Source organism: Sciurus carolinensis, chromosome 11 (assembly GCF_902686445.1).
Source record: "Sciurus carolinensis chromosome 11, mSciCar1.2, whole genome shotgun sequence".
Taxonomy (NCBI): domain Eukaryota; kingdom Metazoa; phylum Chordata; class Mammalia; order Rodentia; family Sciuridae; genus Sciurus; species Sciurus carolinensis.
Genome location: NC_062223.1, coordinates 119,957,995 through 119,978,466, shown reverse-complemented (window position 1 = coordinate 119,978,466; position 20,472 = coordinate 119,957,995). Strand labels below are relative to the sequence as shown.

The 20,472-nt window shown below is 48.3% G+C and overlaps 1 protein-coding gene across 2 annotated transcripts in view; it reads right to left on the bottom strand.

Annotated features, from left to right (window-relative positions):
• Grik4 (glutamate ionotropic receptor kainate type subunit 4) overlaps nt 1-20,472 on the bottom strand; it is a 410,214-nt gene that overhangs the window by 51,220 nt on the left and 338,522 nt on the right. For both annotated transcript variants that reach the window (XM_047519151.1, XM_047519153.1), the window contains exon 13: nt 15,237-15,440. In XM_047519151.1, coding sequence (XP_047375107.1) covers nt 15,237-15,440 — 204 coding nt within the window. The remainder of the gene's footprint in view (nt 1-15,236; nt 15,441-20,472) is intronic.

Here is a 20,472-nt window from a genome sequence, read left to right as displayed (position 1 = left end):
TGGTTTCCCAAGTAGAAGAGAGAATGGCCACTGCCAAGCCTGGCTTCAAACACCTGCTGACCCTGTGGAAGGCTTGACCAGGGCAGCAGTGGTGGCAGTTTCTCTCACACACAAGAAAGTTCAGCTCAGGCACAGTGTGTCTCCTGGGTATCCTGCTCACACATCTGGTGGCTTCTAAAGTGAGAAGGGGTGAGGTGAACATCTAGACATTTTAACTGGGTTTGCCTTTGTATTCAGATGGAGAACAATCCAGATTTCTGTTCTGGTCCAAACAGCTGAGCAGACTGTGAAAGTCCCAGAAGAGTCAACTCTGCCTGATGGGAACACCAGGCAAAGCCCTGGGGAGGGGAGGACCTGGCCTCCCTGCTGGGAGCCACAGTCACCCTCCAGACTCCCCTAGGACTCAGAAGAGAAGGGGCCCAGTTCATGCCAGATTCAAGGAGACAGAGGATCAGTGTTTTGTGTGGACTACCTCTTAGTGTCTGGCAAGAAACCAAAGAGCCGTCAGAGGTTCTGGGTTTAACCTGCCTCTGGCTAGCTGTGTGATCTTGAGCAAATTACTGAACCCCTCTGAATTTGTTTTCTCATGAATAAAGTATGAATGGGACCGGTTTCTACTTCCTGGGGTTGTTGTGAGGATTACATGTGCTAATGGACAGAGCCTTGCACAGATTAAGTGCTTAATAAATGTTTGCTGTGATTATTCCCATGCTGCTTTTGATTCTGTTTCCATTCTCTGTTCATTCCCTTGAGTGCCAGAGATCTGGCCTCTGCTTTGGGCAGCACTGTCCAGCCTGGTGGGGTTTTCTAAGGCTAAGTCCCCTCCCTAGTTTGCTCCTTTAGACCCCCACTTCTCCGTCAGCCACATGGACAGCTGTTTGCATACCTGCGGCAATCACTGATCACCTACCCTCTGTTCTGATCTCCAGCCAAGTGCCAGTCCCTGGCAGCCAGCCAGGCCTGTGGTCCACTGTCCTGCTGCCATCCAGGACACAGCAGGGCTGCTCAGGGTGCCTCCTGATTGGCTAGGGATCTGCCCGGCAAAAGTCAACAGCATCTTTCTGAGCAATCCAAATCCTCTGACCCAGCCACATGCTGCCATCTCAAAGGATCTGAGCTTCCTTTTGTTGCCTAAATAGCAAATATAGACACAGCTGGGACAGGAGTTTGTCCTAAACCAAGGGAACCTATCTGAGGACTACAGAAGATAAGGGATAATTCCACAGTTCTGGGAAGGATGGGACACAGCAGGGCTCTGGGATGGCTGCCTCAGTGACTGCCAACATGCCATTGGCATGATCAAACCAGCCTGGCTCTTGCACTCATGGATGGTGGGATGTCAGGTGCCCCCAGCAAGTTACAGGACAGCATGAAAAACAGTCTGTGAATTAGCCTCCCAGAGTATGGAGCGATTCTGGCCAGGAATCAGGAGCCAGTGAGGCCAAGCCATGGCAAGTGGAACACCCCAGACCTTCTGGTGAGGGATGGAGGACAGAGCACAGTGGCACATTGGGGACCCTGTGAAGCAGGACAGTTTACTCATTGAAAGGTGAGGGCTGAGTGGGGTCTGCCTGCTGGGGCAGGGCAGGGATCCTAGGGACCTCTAGTAAGTAAACACGGCCTGTGTTCAGGGAGACACTGCATAAGAACCAGAACACACCGTGGACTCATCTGAACTGAATTCAACTTCCCAGTCACGTGACCTTGGATAAATTTCTTCATCTTGAGCTTTGCTTTTCTGATCTTTACATTGGGCACAATAATACTTCAGGGTGGTGTTTAAAGATTAAATGAGATAATATGTGTAAAGCAATGACTGGCACCATATCCAGTACATAGCACTGTGCCCATTGCTATCTGCAGAGCAATTTCCAGCCAAGGGACAGGCAAAAGGTCACACTGGGAGGCATAAGGGGTTGAGCATAGCACATGGGAGTCATGGGTGAGGTGACTCAGAAGTCCAGAGGGGTCCTGGCACCTGCTCAATGATGTCTCCCCAACACCCATACCCAAGAAAATAAAGGCAGCAAGCTTTATGGAGTAGGCTTATTCCACAGGCAGTTGGAATGTAAACGTGCACGTGGGAGGGGCTGAACGGATACCTACTTAGGCCAACTACAGCCTAGTGTGTGAAGAGGGGAGTCACTGTGACCAGGAAACAAAACAGGAGACAGGCGACTGACTCTGGCACTTTGACAGGGAAAGAAAGGAGGGGCGTGGTTGCTCATATGCTTCTCTCTTAAGCTCCTATGGCCCTGGGAAGTGGGGTGGGGGTTGAACACGCCGTGGGAGAGCTGGAGCCCAGCTGCAAGGAGCTGAAAGAGGCAGAGCCAGGAACGGGAGGCAGGGACTGCAGGAGGGGTGCACAGGCGCCGTAGACTCCGTGGGATGGTGGTCTCAGCAAAAACAAGCTGCTGGAGGCACCCACATATTGGGATCACTGCTGGGCTGTGCCTGTTACTTGTCAAAGGCATTGTCTGGAAACCAGCAGCTGGTTCTCAACACTGGGCTATCTGTCTAGGCTCTAAGTTCCTTGGGGTTAATGGCTGTCATGGTTAATTTGCTCACACATGCCTTCACGGCACCCACACACCCACTCTTCCATATATATCAATCCATCCATTCATCCATATATTCACCCACCCATTCTTCCATTCGTATATCTATGCATTGGACCATCCATCTATTCATCCATTCATTCATCTGTCAATCCATTCATCTATCCATCCCATAATTACAAGTGCTATTGTATGCTGGGACCTGTTCTAGATGCTACAAGTATAGGGATGAACAAGATGGATGTAGTTCCTGAACTTAAAGAATTTATATTCTAGTGAGAGGAGACACATAACAAACAAACACTCCTGTAATAAGCAAGATGATTTTACATGGTAATAATTTCTTTGAAGACAATAAAATAGGGTAATGCAGCAGAATGTGATAGGGAGAGGGAATGGATCCTGTAGAGTAGCAGAGAAAAACACTTCTTGGAGAAGGTAACATTGGGCTTAGACCTAGACAATGAGATGGAAATAGCAGACTGGAGACTTGGGGAAGGAAGAGTGAATACAAAGGCCACGTGCTCAGTGGGCATGCTCTGTCCCAGGAACAAGGAGGGCCTGCAGTGATGGACCATCATGAGTGAGCGGCAAGTGATGGGAGATGCAGGGCCTGCTGGGCTCCCGATGAGCGATTCCAGATTGAAGGGATATTGGAGAAATGTAGGCCTGACCCAGGGGAAATGGTTATGCTTCCTTAAAGGGTGAGCAAATGGTAGCCCAGGAAGATCCAGATAGTCATTTAACACTCTGGGACAGACTCTGACTTTTAACTCAAGTCATTTTTCTCTAAGCCTAAGAGGACAAGTGAACTTGCCACCACTGCCACCAACTTGGTACCTAACAATGGGTGGCCCAGACACTACCACACCCTGAAAGGGATTTGTGCTCTCCTACCTGCAGAGGGCAAGAAGGGTGGCGACAGGAACAGCACAGCAGGTTGCTGTCACTGCATATAACCTTGGAAAGTTGCTGTGCTTCCCTGTTGCAGGATCGAGACTGGATGTGCAGGACATCAGGACACAGAACGTCAGTACTTTCTGTTGGAGTGTCTGGATGTGGCACAGCAAGAAGAAATTGACCCAGGACAGCCTGGGAGAGGGAAGGGCCTGGGCCTGGGTGAGTACTTCACATGGAAGCAGGCACGTGTGTGCCTGTGTCTGAGGACAGATGGGGAAACTAAGCTCAGGCCAGGAGAGGACATGCCAGCAGAGTCTCATATGGAAAGCAAAGGACAGGAGATGGCTAACGAATCACTAAGAGTTTACAATGTGCTAGGCACACCAAGGATATTAGATGTCATCTCTTTCTCACAATAACCCAATACTATCATTTCTGTTTTGGGGATGAAGACACTGGAGATCAGAAAAGTTAGGTGACCTGTCCAAGTCAACATTGCTCATTACTGACAAAGAAAGGACAGATTCATATTGGGTGGCCAGCAGGGAGGGAAAGTGGTGTGAGGGTGGGGTGAGCAGGGTCCTCCCATTTCACCACCACCTGAGCAGACAACTTCCAAATGGAGCTGGGATCCAGCTCTGCCCTCTCTCCCACCTTACTGACTTACTGTACCATGTCATCTCCTCCTCATCTCTGCCATCTAAAGCTACTCCTTTCCCTATGTACATTTGGTGACTTCCCCATCCATCTGGAATCCAAAACAGAGACCAGAATCAGCCCGGAGGCTTCCCTCTCCCTCCTACCCTGCTCTCTCCTCACTCAATAGCCAAGTCCCATCCATCTTACCTCTGAAATGCCTCTTTGATCCCTTACAGCTCTGACTGCCACAATCATCATTCAAGTTGTCCTGTGAATTATTCAGTAGCCTCTGCACTGGTCTCTTTGCTTCCAGTTCTTTCCCACTTTTTCCATCCACTGGATTGCACTGGGTACCAGGGTTTCTCAAACTCGAGTAGGTCATGCAGTAGTTCTCAAACTCCAGCCACATGGGAACAAGTCATTCTCAAACTTGACAATGAATCAGAAACACCTGGAAAGCTTGTTCAATTGCAAACTGCTGGACCACATCCCAAGTTTCTCATTCAGTAGACCTGGATGGGACCCCAGATTTTAGGTTTCTTTTTTTTTTTCTTTTTTTTTTTTTTGCGGTGCTGGGATCGAACCCAGGGCGTTGTGCTTGCAAGGCAAGCACTCTACCAGTTGAGCTATCTCCCCAGCCCCAGATTTTAGGTTTCTGACAAGTCCTCAGTGATTCTGATGCCACTGGTTCAAAGGCCACACTTTGAGAACCACTGCTCAAGAGTTTATTTCTACACCAAAAATCCAATCACTTCACTCCCCTGCTTAAAAAACCCCATGACTCCTTCCACTATCTTTAGAAGGCAGTCCCAACTCCTTACCATGGTCCACCAGGTCACAAGTTGGGCTTAAGCATCATCTTAAGCTACTGACATCCCTCCAAACTATGAAATGGCCACATCACTCTGTCCACATTCCTCAAGTCTGTCCTATATTTCCGACCCCACATAGTTTCTTTTGCCTGCAATTCTTTCCCTCCTATTGCTTCTCAAATTCCTACTTGTACATCAAGGTCCAGCTTGACCATTAGTTCCCTTGGAAGCATCACAAGATTAGGATGACCATGGACTTGGATGTCAAGAGGGTTTGGTTTTTTGAATTCCAGACCAGTCACTTGTTAGTTGTGTGATCTGAGTTAACCACTCTGGTAAACCAAAATTAACCTCAGTGTCATCATTAGAAAATGTGAATAATAATACTTATCTTGTAAGGTTGTTATATGGAGAGGAAATGGTCCACAATACATGCCTAACATGTAGTAGGTGTTCAATAAACAGTTTTCATTAGCTCTTCTCTAGAGTCTTGCCTGGTTCCCTCCAGAATAATCCTTTTTTTCTCTGTGCTCCTGTAGAATGTGGTATATGGTTTCATTTTGCATCTCTCTCGTGCTATGGTCTCATTTTATTTTTATGTCCTGGGCCTATTCCCCAGTAGAACTGGGGTCATTGTATAAATAATAAAAACTGACTCTCCCAGCAGACTTTTGGGCACATGGGTTTGGCAAGCTGAAGATATCTTTGCAGGAAGAAAATCTCCCATGTGTGGCTATAACCCTACACCGGAGCACATGCTTGGTGAGCAGAATGATGGCTAGGTTTCAGGCCACATTCACCCCTTGGAAAAAACACAATTTGTACTTTGAGGTCCTGTGTACACAGAATGTGAGCTCTTGAAAAGGAGGAACTGTGTCTAATTCAAATTAAATCACAACCATTGTTGAATCAGTGCATCTGGGACAGGAAATATTGGCCAAGGACAGGAAGTACCTCAGCAGGACCAGGAGTCCTAGTGTCAGGTTCAGTAATAGGATGGTAGATAGAAATGGTCCACAATACATGCCTAACAGGTAGTAGGTGTTCAATAACTTTGGGGAGTGTAAGAACAAGGCTTAGCAACTTTGGAAATCCAGGTTTGGGGAGTAACCCTAAAACCGGGTGGTAAATGAAAGACTTTTCTGGGGAACATGGCAGAGGCTAATTTCCTGCTCACTGAACCAGAGCTCTTAAAAGAACATGTGACCTCAGACTAGATGCAGATGACATCTTCACCTCTGTCCTAGACCAGGGTATTCTTAAAGGGCACTAAGATGTCACTGTCCACAGCTTTGATTCCTGCTCCTGACCCAAGTCAATACCCTACTGCCTGTCTCTTCTGTCTCTTCAACTTAACAGTGAGCCTGTCTCTTAGTAGGCTCTCAGGGCCTCCATGAATACATTCTCATTTCCTCTGCAGACCCCTCCCTCTCCTTAACAGCTGGTACTCAGTGGGGAAGGCAGAAATAATTCCCGAGAAGTGAGCCTTCTGACAGATTTCCCAGGCTGCTTCTGGATGCCCCTGGGATTTGGAGGAGTCCCCTGTCTGAAGCTGATGAGAGAGTGCTGAACCTAACTGAACTCCAAGTCCCTCAAGATCCCTCAGATCAACACCTCTGGTGCAAACCAACCAACGCAGGGATTAAGGATGGTGGCAGAACTCTGAGGTATTTCTCTGAATCCAGCAGGTCTTGCAGACATGGTCTAAGATCTGTGACCCCAGGGAAGGACCAGGCTTCAGCCTGCTGGATGAGAGATGAGGAGTTGAGCTCACGGGGGTTATTACAGTGTCATTCCTTAATCCTGCCCAGCTCGGGTCTCCTGAGATGTTGGTATCTTTTCCATGCTGGAACTTTCCCTCCCTCCATACCATCACATATTTAAGCTTCCAAACATAGAACCAAATCTGATTTGTCCTTTGACACCAGAACTCCCAGCATTGGAACCAACACATACTAAGGTACTAAGTCACTGTTTGCTGATGGAACAATCAGCAGAAGCCTGGTTTTCTAAGTCCTAGCTGACATACACAAGCTGAAGGCAGCTTCCCCTGGATTTATGCAAGGACTATTTGTAAGAAGTGCCCTGTCCTGTGTGACTCAAGAACTACTTACACCCCATTCTTTCGGGCTCTGTGTTATACGCACAAGGATTCCAAGATGCACAAGATATGTGCTTTCCCTCAGGGAGCTGCCAGTCTCCCTTCCACTGAAAATCTACCCTGGGGTCCCCATTCAGAAATCCTTTGTACCTCCTACTCTCCTATGTCAGTTTGATATACCTTGGTATTTCTAGTACAGTGCTTATCCCATATGAACCTGTGTTAAAGTGATATCTCCTGGTGTCTGTGCTTCTAGCTAGAAAGTTCCCCAGGGAAAAGGACCTGGCTTCATGTCCAAGTATGTCCAGACATTAGCCGCTCCAGGCTCTGCTTCCTTGTCTATATAAATGAGATGGTGATAATAACACTGACTTTCCAAATAAGGGGGTTGAGGACATAATTGTCCTCCAAGAGTCCCTCTCTGGCCACTCAGAGCCACCTCCTTTATTGCCATTTTCCTGCACCAGCATATCGGCTACTCTCTGCCCCCTGCCTCCTTGTATCAAGCCTATGAACAGAATAGGCAGACTCTGCCAAAATCATTCTCTGTTGCAGTCACCATTCCCCATGCCCCTTTGGTGCGGGGGGAAGAAAACCAGTTTGAGGTCTGAGTTGGCCATGTATGTGCCTGCACTCGGGTTATTTACAGAACTCCCGGGCCTCCACATTCTCATCTGTGGAGTGGGCCAACAATCCCTGCCTTGCGGCCATGTAAAAATAAAATGGATTAGTAAGCAGAGAGCTCCGGCATGGTGTCTGACCTTGTGAGGAGCCATCAGCGCCCTGCTTCTTCTACTCCCTTCCCTTCTTGTGTTTCAGCTTTGAACTAGGAAGAGATGTGACCAGAGTCTGGAGCAGAGAGGATCCATTCCGACCCTTGACACTGCCAAAGGAAGACAGAGGAAGGAGAAAATCTGGAAGCCCATGGCAGAGCCCTCCTCTAAAAGCAGGTGACAACCAGGTAGGGCACTGGCCAGGCTCACACCAAGTGCAGGCTGTGGCTTGGGGGTCCCACTGCAATTTTATGGAGAGTGCGTCCCACCCCTGAAGAGGGAGGGAGCCTGGTGAGCCCAGTGCAGGGGCGGCAGCCTGTATCACTTCAGAAAGGAGAGGGTGTCAATAAACTGCTTTATTGGTTTTTTATCAGTGGGCGAAAGAACTTGAGTGACTTAAAAGAACCCTGAGACTCACAATGAGACTGTGTTGTGACGGAGGGGGAGTGAAGGCAGTTCGGGCCCAAGGTGCAGTCCGGCTCTCCGGCCCTTTGATTTCCAAGTACAATTGCCAGTGGACAATGAACCAGACTAGATGGATTTCTTCCCTTCTCAGGTCTCAGCAGGTTGTAAGTAGGGGTCACACGTGGTGCACATCCCTTAAGAAGCCATTCCAGACAGGACTTTTGTGAGCACCAAATAGCCCATTCCTCTACCCCTGAGAGGCAGAGTGACCTTAACCCATGCTTACAAGTCTAAAGAAAGGGACTCTCCCCTCACTTTCCAGTCCCTAGGCCTGGATGCTGAAATTCCCCTGCTGTCGCCATCCTCTCCTGGGCTGCCTTACTGTCACTGCCTATCCCATCCTCTTGGATCACCAGACAGCTGTCTAATGACTAAACCTGTATCTGATCCTCCCACCTCCAATCTGTGCCCCCTTACCTTCTGGAACCTTCTGGAACCAAAGCCAAATATGCCACTCTTCTCTTTGAATAAAGTACATAAACCATCAACTTCCACTAGCCCTCTGGACATAAACCTCCAAATATGTGAATCCTATAATGACTGGCCCCTAACCTCAGCCCTATTCCATACTGTCCCTCCCCATCCTTGATTTCTGTTTCCCAGAACCAACAGTGCTATACAGTGTATATCTTAGCATCCACCACACCTAGAATATCTTTTTCTACCAAGATGATCTCTCTTGAATCCTCAATACAGTAGTCCTCTCTTATCTGTGGGGGATGCATTCCAAGACACCCACTGGATGCCTGAAACAGCGCAAAGTACGGAACCCTGTAATTTAATGTCCTGCCCATCTTAACTAAGTACTTCTCATACACTGTGACTGTAACGTTGCGATTTGGTGTGCAACAGTAAAACTAGCATGAATTTCTTTTTCCACAATTTCATGGATAGAGGATTTGTTCTTACTGTAGATCTTAGCAACCATAGCATGTATTTTTTTCCTTATTAAGTTGAGAACTTTTACATTTTTCACTTAAAGGAAGTACTTTCTGGTTTCTCTTTGACATACTGGAATCACCAGCATCACTGCATTTGTATTTTGGGACCATTATTAGGTAAAGTAAGGGTTATAAAAACACAGGCACTGTGGTCCTTGACAGTCAATATGATAAGCTAGACAGTTACTGAGTGACTAACAGGGGGGTAGCATGTACACTATGGATATGCTGGATATAGGGATGATTCACATCCCAGGTGGGAAGAAGCAGAATTGTGAAAGATTTTATTATGCTACTCATAATGGCACACAATTTAAAACTTATAAATTGTTTATTTCCAGAATTTCCCATTTAATATTTTCATACCAGATTTTACTTTGGGTAACTGAAACCACAGAAAGTGAATCTGCAAATTTATCATTTCCTTGGTGAGCTCTTCCCTGGTCCTATATGACACCTTGTTCTTCTAATGAACCTATCCTTGCCACTCGTGAGTCATATGACTTTGAACAGTTTTCTTTGTGACTCAGTTTCCTCCTCAGCAACATTTGGTTAATACTCAAGTGCTTCAAACAGTGTCTGGCTCATAGGACACAATTAATACATGTCAGCCATTTTTATTATCATCATCATTATAACTATTATTAATAAAGCATGTGTCACACTGTACAGTAATTCTTGGTTTACCTGTCTGCTTCTTTGAGTAGCTCCTGTACTCTTTATAGGCAATTCCTCACTTTTAAATAGTGCTTGTCAGCAAGTAGGCACTTTGATGGATGAATGAATGAATGGATCATCAAATTATAATTGAAGTCCAACTCTTCTTGATTCGAGGAAGTGCAGAAACCAAGCCTTCACAGGGAAGGTAGAGTGAATTCTTCCCTGAGTGTGGCCATCACATAGGGAAAGAATTGAACACTTAGTTTTGGCTCCTGAATGAGTTTCTTTACTTGAAAGAATGCTGAATAGAATTCTATGACCTATTTGCAGTTAAAATAGTCTCTGACTTCAAGGTGAAAAGTGATCCCGGGGGACTAGTTGAAATTTTTTTCCATTCAGCAAAATGTCTGGACAACCTTCCCAGTGGACTGAGGCCACGGACAGCCACCCCACCAGGTCCTAGCCAATTCCCTTCCCGGGAGAGGAAATGGAATGAGGCACTTCAGCTTCATTTGCACTTAATTCGTCAAAATGTCATTGGTAAGAGCTATTTGATGTCCAAGGCTTATGAGCCTTGAATGTAAGCCTTCCAAAGCCCTTTTCTCTTTAAACCTAAATGTGCCCTTCTGCCAACATGGAGTCGAATGCCAACAGGGTACTTCGTTCTGAATCGTGAAGCTAGATGGGGGCTCTATCTCCTGAATGTGCTTTCCTTTCTCCCAAATAGGGCCCCGAGGACATGAAAAACAGCTGACTGGGGCAAAATAAATACAAACCTTAGACTTTTCAAACAGCCACCCTTCTCTCTCTTGTGCAGACTCAGTCCCAGGTATAAGAAGCTGACCACTGGCTAGTTTATGTGAACCCACTTGTTTTAGCTCCAACCACACTCCCTTTAAGTGGGATTTATATCAAAAGACATACTCTGAGGATTTCTATACACCTGCAAGAAAGATGCTTGAATGCTCTTCACAGCTAAGACACCAAGTGCCCAACCCCACTGTCTTGGGGAAGCAGGTGACAACAGACTGAGGCTTCCTCCACCAGAGATAACTCTGTGCTACTTCTATCACTCAGACATATAGGCAGCTGCTATAGTCTTCAGACTCTCCAAAGACGCAGATTCTGTGGTCAGCCCCAAGCCCCACGTTCAGGGGTTCTTCTTGACAACAAGTCACCATATCTGTTGTTGCAATTTTAGCTGCATTGACCTTGCTCTTTGTCCACAGGGAAATGGTGGACAGCTTTGTGCACACATACCTTATGGTGTTCTGCATGTACTTCATGAGTGACAGCCTGGAGGAGCCACCCTGCCTGCAGGACAACCCCTGAGGCCCTGGCACAGAGGCGCTCAGAATCCTGGACTCCCTAAGAAGAAATCTCAGGTTTGCCCCAATGTGATGCAAACAATGATTTTCACTCTCAGCTGTTGACAGATGATTTGCTTACTTTTATCCTCTCCATCAGAACACGCATGGGAAGAGGAACACCCAGAGACAGTCTGGAGTACCTAAAAGGGCCTAATATCATTACTTCTGGGTCAAGCCAGCTTTTTCTTATCTGTGGGGTTGCTCAGCCATGAGGATTTCCTCTCAACATTCCAGCAGCCCTCCAGGAAGATGGAGAGTACCAAGTGCATTCCAGTGATCCACAAAAGGTAGCTCCCAGCCTCATGCAGGCATGCTCCGCCATCTGTCACTCACTGCCTCCATGGCGGGGCTGTGCAATCCAGAGCTCCACCAGCATGGCTGGCCTAGCCATTGCTCTGCCCTCCTGAACCTCCATGTTGTCTTGCCTCACTTCTCACACCATGTGCTGTGAGCCTCCAGTCCTGATGCTTCATTGGGCTGCTGAGATGTAGCGTATTCAGGTCCTCTCCTAACCTAGCCTGCACCAGCTCCTCCAGTTGAAGGCAAGGTCGGAGGCAGGGGTGTGGCTCATGGCTTCCTGGATCAGCCCACAAATCTGCCTTGCACTTCAAGACCATCATTTCTGCCTTTGGATCTAACTTCTTCGAAGACACTAGAAGGTCCTGGTGCATAGCCCAGGAGAGTGGGAGAGGTGAGGCCCTACGGCATGAACTTGGGTCAAAGAGAGGTGCATGTGTGTCCCTCCCTGCTATGGACTAGTGAGACCTCTACAGACTGAATAATCAGCTGTGCTTGGTAAAAACCTACATATGACCAGCTTGCTAACATGCTCCCTGCTATATGGGCTGCCCTCTTGCCCATCACTCTCCCCTCCCCCTCACTTCTGCTTCTTTGGAATTTCACTCCCTATCTTAGGGGATAAGTTTTGGCCTACGCCTCTGATTTTCAGGGACTTTGGCCTAAGACAACTCCTCTTTCCTATATGCCAAATACTGTGTGTGTGTGCATGTGTGTGTGTGTTTTCACAAAAACTGGGGAGGTGGCACAGGTGGGAAACATAGCATCCCTTGCCCAAGAACACATAGCTAGTTAGTAAGCGAAACATTAGCTTAGGTCTCTCTCTAACATCAAGATGGTGCTCTCTCAGACCATGAGGACTGAAGTCAGACCAGGGCTTAAGCGCTGGCTCTGAACTTGCTAGCGGAGTCAGCTATGCCAGGTTACTTAACCTCTTCAGTCTCTGTTTCCTCATCTACGGAAGGGACAGGTTTAGATTCAATGAGTTTTAAGGTTTCATCCAGTGTGGATATTCAGTAGCCCCAGGGATCTCCTGAGGGACACTCCGTTGCTACTCTCTGCTGGAATATTTGGTCGAGCTTGAGGAATAGATCCTAAGGATGGATCAAGCCTAGAACTACTGTGATTATAAGGCAGCATCCTGCAAAACTTATCAAAGCCTCAAACCTGGGTAAGGTGGGATGGCCCACTTCTGGACAGGGCCAACTCCAGTGGCACCCAGGTTTCTGACCAGGTAAGCTCCTACCCATTCTTCTGAAGGCATTGTCTCTCAAGGGCAGCCTTGCCCCTGCCTCTGTAGATTGGAACCCCTCCTTCTAGATGCTTCCACAGAATTCCTTGCAAATTTGCTTCCCTTGTGCTTTCATTATAGGATGAAATAAATAAAAATGTGATCATTTATTACCATCTGTCTTCTTTCCTAGTCTGGAAGATCCATGAGGGCAATGTCCATGTTTATTTTGCTCCCATTGTATCTCTAATGTCCACAAAAGTGAAAGATCTTCAATAAATAGTTGTTGAATTAATGGGTTAATTGGTTAATTAATATCATGTCACCAAGTCTTGATGAGATCAAAGCACCTCGATGAGAGCAAGCAAAGTGTTTTTGCTCCAAAGATGAGCCGGGGTGAATTTTAAGATCCCTGTCTGATTACCCAAGTTGCTCAGTATGTAGCTGCATGTCCTTGAGTCCCAAGCTCCTCTCCCTCTCCTGCCAGTCCATGTCACAGCTCATTAGGGGGCTAATAAGGAGATGGTTGTGCACTGACTCTGCCACCCCTGAAGTCACCCTAGCAGGCACCAGGCAGCCCAAGGAGGCTGAAGAAATGGCTCAAGGTGACCGAGTACATTGTGGGAGGGTAAGGAAAAGGCATGGCATTTCAGCCTCCTGTGGGTTAACTGCTAGGCTGAGACTTTGCAGTAGAATCCCAACAAGAAGAATGTTCCAGGAGGGGATCTGGCTCTGCAGAGAAAAGCAACAAATCTTTTCCTGCAGAAGCATGTGCATGATCAGCAGGGTCGGCTGGAGTCTCAAAGACGGCAGGGATCCCTGCTGAAGCCTTTACCCCTCCTATGACTGCCACTGGGAGATTCTTTGCAGGCTACCTATCCTTCTGTGGTTTTCTGCTGATTTGTCAGTCTTCCATTTGCCAGCCTCTCTGAGTCAGCTGTCTGAACCAGTTCACTTGGGGACTCCAGTCCCTTTGGAAAGTTCATAATTCCAAATCCCCTGCATGAGGCTTGCTGTTCAGTGTCATTGCAGCTACTGTCTCTACTGCCAGGTAAACTCCTAAGCATCCTCCCTGCTCAGCTCTGAGATGCCCCTTCCATAGCTCCCACCCACATAGAACTTCTCACATGACATTGTCAACAATGCTTCCTTAACACTCAATATTAGCACCTTTAAAGACTAGGACCTTATAAGTTTATTTTATATTCCAGGTTTGGTACATGCAAAGGATTAAAGTCACATTGCAATCATAGGTCACTTAACAATGGAGGTATGTTCTGAGAAATGAGTTCTTGGGCAATTTCCTCATGGCACACACAGCACAGAGTGCACTTATGCAAAGACGGCTATGACGTCACTAGGCAATATAATCTTATGGGACCACCACCATATCTATAGCCCAAGATTAACCAAATATCATCATGCAGAACATGACTGTCATTCAATAAATAAAGGGATCTGGGTTTAAATCCCAGCTCTGGCAAATATTAACTGCGTGGTTCTGGAAAAGCCATTAAGCTCACTGAGCTTCAGATGGCTCATTCCTAAGGCAGGGATAACAAGTGGTAAAGGCATATTTAAAGAGGACTAGAGACACTGTGGAGAGTGCCTTGCACATCAGCACACTCTGGGTTGCTGCAGGGCTCCTTCCACCCATGAAAACACAAAGAGGAAAAGGGGCTGGTTCAAGGTCACACTAATGACACAGGTCTGTGTTCTCTGCATCGGGTCCTCCTCACCTGTCCTGATCATAAAAACTCAGTTGTAGAAATGTGGATAGTGAATTAGCCATGATTTAATTAATTTTTACAGTTGTTAATAGTGTGTACAAAGAAAACAAGAGATTTCCCCACGGAAGAACTTTCTCTACCCTTGTTCTAACCTATAAGAAGATTGACATTCTGGGAAGCTCACTTGCATTTTAAACAAGTCTCCACATTCACCCTGAAAACCTACCTGGTCTATAAAAGGACTTTCATGATAGTGGAAAATAATACAAGAAGTAACAAAATAAGCGGCACCATGACCAGCTCCTCTGATGGTCGATCCCTTTCCCCCATTATTTAACCATGTCTGCCTTGACAGTATTTCTCAAGTATCAGTCAGCTAACAGAGTGTGCTCTACTCTCCCAGGGCCTGCCCACGCTCTGCCGGGGGGTGCCAATGAGCAACAAAGTCATCACAACAAATGGAAAGTACCTGGATTACCCCAAAATAGAACCCAGACTCCAAAATACATGTTGATGTGTCAAAGCCTCCATGACCTGTTACGGGGCTGGCCTGGGAGAGCCTTAGGGCAGTGATCACCCTGGTCTATTCATCGAGGTACATAGCAAGTAAAGATGTGTGGAATGAACAGATCACTAAATGAAAAAGGCACTCGTGTATGACTAAGTAAATGGAGGGTTCAAGAGCATACATACAACACGACCTTCCGCCCTTCCATGGCCTCCCACCCACAGCCAGCACAGAACCCGTCCTCTCCTTACCCTAGCGATCAGCTCCCCCACCATTCCAGTCCAGGTGCCGTTGGCCTCAGGAACGCCGTACACGCCGTCGCCCACCAGGCGGATCTTGTAGTTGAAGCGGAGGATCTCCGCCAGCTCCTTCAGCATGTCCACGCAGAAGCCCTCGTAGCGGTCATTGCCTTCCATCTCCTGGTGGTTCCCCTTCAGCATTAAATACGGGTTTTCCTGCAGCAAAACTGGGCAGCTGTCATTCTCATCTTAGCCTGGCATCCCAGCCACACAGGATGGGAAGGGGGCACAGCTGGGGGAGGTGGACAGAAGGTTGGGGAAGAGAGGGGTACAAGTAGGAGAGTGGCTTGGGTAATGGCTGCCCTTGGACGTGGCAATGAGCTCCCCTATCCTGACCCATTCCTCAAAGTGCACTTTCAAGCTGCTTCTTTTACCCGGAATACATACTGGTTCCCACTGCACGGAAGGTCAAACTGAAGCCCTTCCACACTGTCAAAAGGTCATTTTCTGGCCCTACTATCCCTCCATTCTCTCTCTCTCTCTTTCTCTCTGCCTCTCTCTGATTGCACACAGACCCACTACTGAGCAACAGAGGTAGGATGCTTATAGCACAGCTTCCTAGGTAAGAGCAGGCACATGAACAACTCCAATCCCAGGCAGAGAGCACTGAGGAGAGGGGTGGGCCTCTCTAACGAAATGTCCAGAGAAGGTTCCGCAGAGGAGGTGGGCTCTAGAGAACAGCAGAACACTGGCAGATGGGAATGAGGGGCATTATGGACAGAAGAGAGGCACCATCAGGACATAATCGCAGGTGAGAAGGAGGGTGGCCCACTCAGGGGACGATGGATCCTCCAGTTTAATGGCAGCCTGAGTTGTGTGGAAGGGTGTGTGGAGGAAAAATCTGGATGAATTGGAGTCAGCATGGACCTCGAGGCCAGGAGGAGGTGACTGTACACCACATTAGGCCGGTTGGGGAGCATCTTGGGATTTAAACACAGAGCTGGAAGTAAAGAACACCACGTCGTAAGAAAGGGAGCAAGTGCCACAAGAACAGGCCTTCTTCTGATATGGGACGTTGAGTCCTGAGCCGCTCATGACCTGGGTTGGACAGGAGAGAGCTGAAAGGGTGTAAGAGACAGAGGGAAGACAAGACTGATGACTGGTTGGGTGTCAGAGGACAGAGGATGGAGGACCCTGAGCATCTGGGCAGATGACCAAGGACAGTGTCATCCTTGGCATAGGTGGCTGGGAAGGGAAAGGGACTGGGAATATGTTGAATTTGAGGTGGGGGCAGGCTATCCAGGAGGAAATGAATGAAGGGGTGTTTAACATGCGGGGTGAGGGTAAGACAGGGACCGGGATTGGAATGTGAAGGCTGGAGCCGTACGTACAATGAGTGACGCCGTGGTGGGGAAGAACTGAGGACAGAGAGGAGTAGTAATCTCATTCCTGCGGAGAACCTGATCTTTGAGAGTGGGAAAGTGAAGAGCAGCCATAGAACCAACTAAACAGCAAGAGAGGCTGGAAATCAGGAAAGACAGGGGGGAAAGTCTGAGGAAGGAGAATGCAGAGGTGAGACAGGACTGAGAGGCACCTGGATCACAAGTCACGTGACTGCTGGGAGGCAGAAGCAGAGCAGGTGTTTGGACTCTGCAAGGATCAGGGAGTGAGCATTTTTGAGAAGATGGGAGATGGAGGAAGCAGAGGGCACATGCCTTCTCCCCGACAGCTGAGACAAGCCTCCCCTTGGAGCTGTGGTGCTCTCTGCAAATGACAGGGTGGGAGGGTTCCCAAGGGCGCACCCAGATGTGAATCCACACTTCCCTACATGGGAGGGTAGCTAGTTGAAGGTCAGCAGTGCCGCGGCAGTGCGGTGGTAAAGGTGTTTTAGGATGGGAGAGAGCAGAGTGCATTTGCAAGCAGGCAGGCAGGAAATCCTGCAAGAGGAGAGCTTGAGAAGGAAGGAAGAGGAGTGGTGGGTGGAGCAAGGCTCAAGAACCAGGAGATGGAGAGGGTGCCCACCCCGGAGTTGTGCTGCAGGTGGGAGCAGGTAGGTTAGTGTGATAGGTTGACAGATCTGACTCCATGAGAATGTTATAGGCCAGACTCTAAGGGAGATGACTAAACAGACTCCATTTTGCTCTGAGACTCCATGTTATGTAGGAAATAAGCTTCTCCCATGGGAACACCCCACCTCTGTACCCATCATCAGTTACTTGGTGTGACATGTTTAATAATATACAATGGCAACTCCTATGTAGTAAAGAATTGATCTCTTTTGATCCCTATTGCTCCTAAACAATGTACCATGTGAACAGTGATTGTGTGGATGTTAGCAACCATTCTTTAGTTTGTACCTCGGTAAGGGTGATTTTGACCCACTTCCCCCTCTGTTGATGAGCTCATAATGTTAATGGGTAATTTTGAATCATAGCAACAGACACTTATGATTGATGTGATTTTTGGTATAAGAACCCCTAAAACCCTGTGGTCAGGGGCTGTTCTCCCAATAGCCATTTTTTGGGGCATTGTGTGAGACAGTCAGTTGGCCAGCTTAACAAAGACTCTCAAATTTGGACTTCCCAGTGGTGATTGGTCTGTTCTTAAGTTGCGCCCCATAACAGGTAGAAGGCTTGGTGTGTGGGAAGGTCGGGTGGAATGCTCGAGGTGGGTATGAGAAGGAGAGAGAAGCAGGCGAGCGTGGGAGCCCCAGGGCCCAGCTGAGGAGAGAAGGCTGAATGCAGATTGAGCAGGACCAGGGGTCACAAAGGCAATCAGGCTTGGGGACAGGTATGCAGCGAGATGGCTGAGCACTGTGGTAGAGATGGTTCTAGAAGCTAAGAGAGGGAAGTGCTGAAATACTGACATTGACTTCCTGTTGGATGGAGCTTCTACTCTGGGGGCAGCCGGAGGGCAAGACAAACCAGAGGTTATGGGGAAGGGTGGAGAGGGCAGTGTAGCCACCATGGTGAGACAGGAGAACAGGAAGGGACAGGGTGCATGTCCAGGCAGGAGCTCGAAGTGGAAGGTCATTTGACTTATGACCATGTCTACTGTCACGGCAGTGTGACGGGCTGGTCTCCCTGCCTTCTACACTTGCCACCCTTGGCTCAAGGGCTTCTCAGTTCTCAACTCCTCTCCCTCCCATCTTCCACCTACCCTAACTCCTCCTTGTCCTTGTCCTGCCTCTTCCACCAACCCCTGTGCTCACGTTGGGCTCCCATGATTATCCCCCAAAGTTCTGCTCTGTGTAGCCAATTGTGAGACTGTGAGGATCCCGGTAAAGAGCAAGTCAGTCTGAGACTGACCCTTCTCCTCTGGTCCCCACCCCTGGCTCCAGGGTCAAGCACTTGGTGATTAGGGGAGAGAGAGAAGGGCCAAAATGACCTCACCAACATGGCCTGGCTGAGGGCTTCTGCAGGGCATCTTTAATTATCCTGAGGAGCACCATAAAATCTCCTCCCCAAATACTCTCTGCTCTCAAGTTAATTTAAATTTCACTAACATATTCAAACTAAATATACAGAGGTAAATTCTGGAGGGAGGAGATGTGTTGGATGGTCAAAGTATCAGAAAGGCCAGGGCTCACTGAACTGTGGAAAATGAGGGGGGCTACACACGGGTCTATCAGACAGGGGTGTTGGGAGACCCCAAGGTCACAACACGGCGACGTGTTTGACACAGGGTCTGACACGGAGAATGTCTTCAGGGAGCAAGAGCTGCAGCTAATTCTGTGTGTTTGCTGGTATTAACCAATAAATCATTCACACGTCCCACGTGCACCCTGACAGGAGCGAGAGACAACATGGATATGTGCTGAGTTTTAAGGGATAAATCATTCAGGATTACCATTTGCCAGGAAAAACCCACAAATGGTCACCTAGGGACTGAATTAGGATCATCATTCCTGGTAAGAGTTACTGATTCAGAGCAGCCGTCTCAGACACACATGCACAGGAAAAGAGCCAGTGCTAATTTTGGCTTGAGTGTTCCTTACCATGTCATTAATGTCATGTCACATGAAAGTGTTCCACCAGCACCTTCCACCCTTGTGAACTCACGTGTGTGCAGTGAGCATGCATGTGCACACAGGTACGCACACACGCATGTGCAGATGAGAGTGACTTTCTCAGCCTGGAAACAGAACTTGGGGCCCCAGCATAGCTCTGGGTCTGTGCCAGCTCACAAGTACAAATCAAATCCCCAAACTTGAGAGGCGGGAGGCACGATCCAGAAAGTCCCCCACCTCCCTCCCAAACTCTTCTTGATGTGTATGGAATTCCTTCAAATTCCTCCCTCAACATCTGTAGGGAAGGAAATCCTTCAGTCCAGTTCTAATTACTGAGCCCCAATGTGACCAGACAACCGGGTCTTTAAGGGACTCTCATTCTAGAGAGGGGAGGTAGAGATTCATAGGACATCCCCTAAGGGAGGATTGCCCTAGAGAGGGAGGAGCGGAGACAAAGCTAGAGATGGAGAGGGCAGGAGTCAGACGAGGGACGACTCCATGGAAGAAGCAACCTCTGAGCAGAACAGCGAGGACATGCGGGCCTCTCCAGATGGAAACAGGAATGCAGGGAAGGACATTCCAGGCAGAGGGAACAGCATGTGCAGAGGCAGGGAGAGGCAAGATACACTGAGGAAATGGTACACAATCCATCACCACTAGACCTCAAGGTGCATGGAGAGGAAGCAGGCAAGGAGGGCTAGTCCTGAATACGAAGGGTTTACATCTCAAGCTGAGGGGCAGGGGAAGCAGATTACAGGACAATTCTGGTTTTAGTTGGGGGAGTAGATAAGCAGGTGAGGATGGAGCCTGTGAGGAGGCCACAGTAGTGGAGGACAAAGAGGTGAATGGGTCTGGATTCCTGGATTAGGGCTCAGGTTGTGAGACCAATAGAAGGAGACAGACTCCAGAAGTTGTTCAGAGGTAGGAAAGACAGCAGGAGGGAAGTCACACTGTGCACTGTTTCCTCTCCCCCAACTCAGCTCAGCCAGGCTGTCCCAGCTCTTGACTGGAATGGGGACACCACCACCCTCTCACCTTCCTGGCATTTCACATTGTTCAGAAAAGCTAAGGTTGGATCTGGGATCCTGAGGGAGTGAAACCGGAAGCTGGAATGGTCACTTTCTCTGACATTGGCTCCAACTCTTCCCTCTTCTGGAATCTCCTTTCCAGGGAACTGCTTGGCCTCCCCACATCAGGATGGCTCAGCTGTCCCCTCCTCAGGGCGGCCTGCCCTGACCA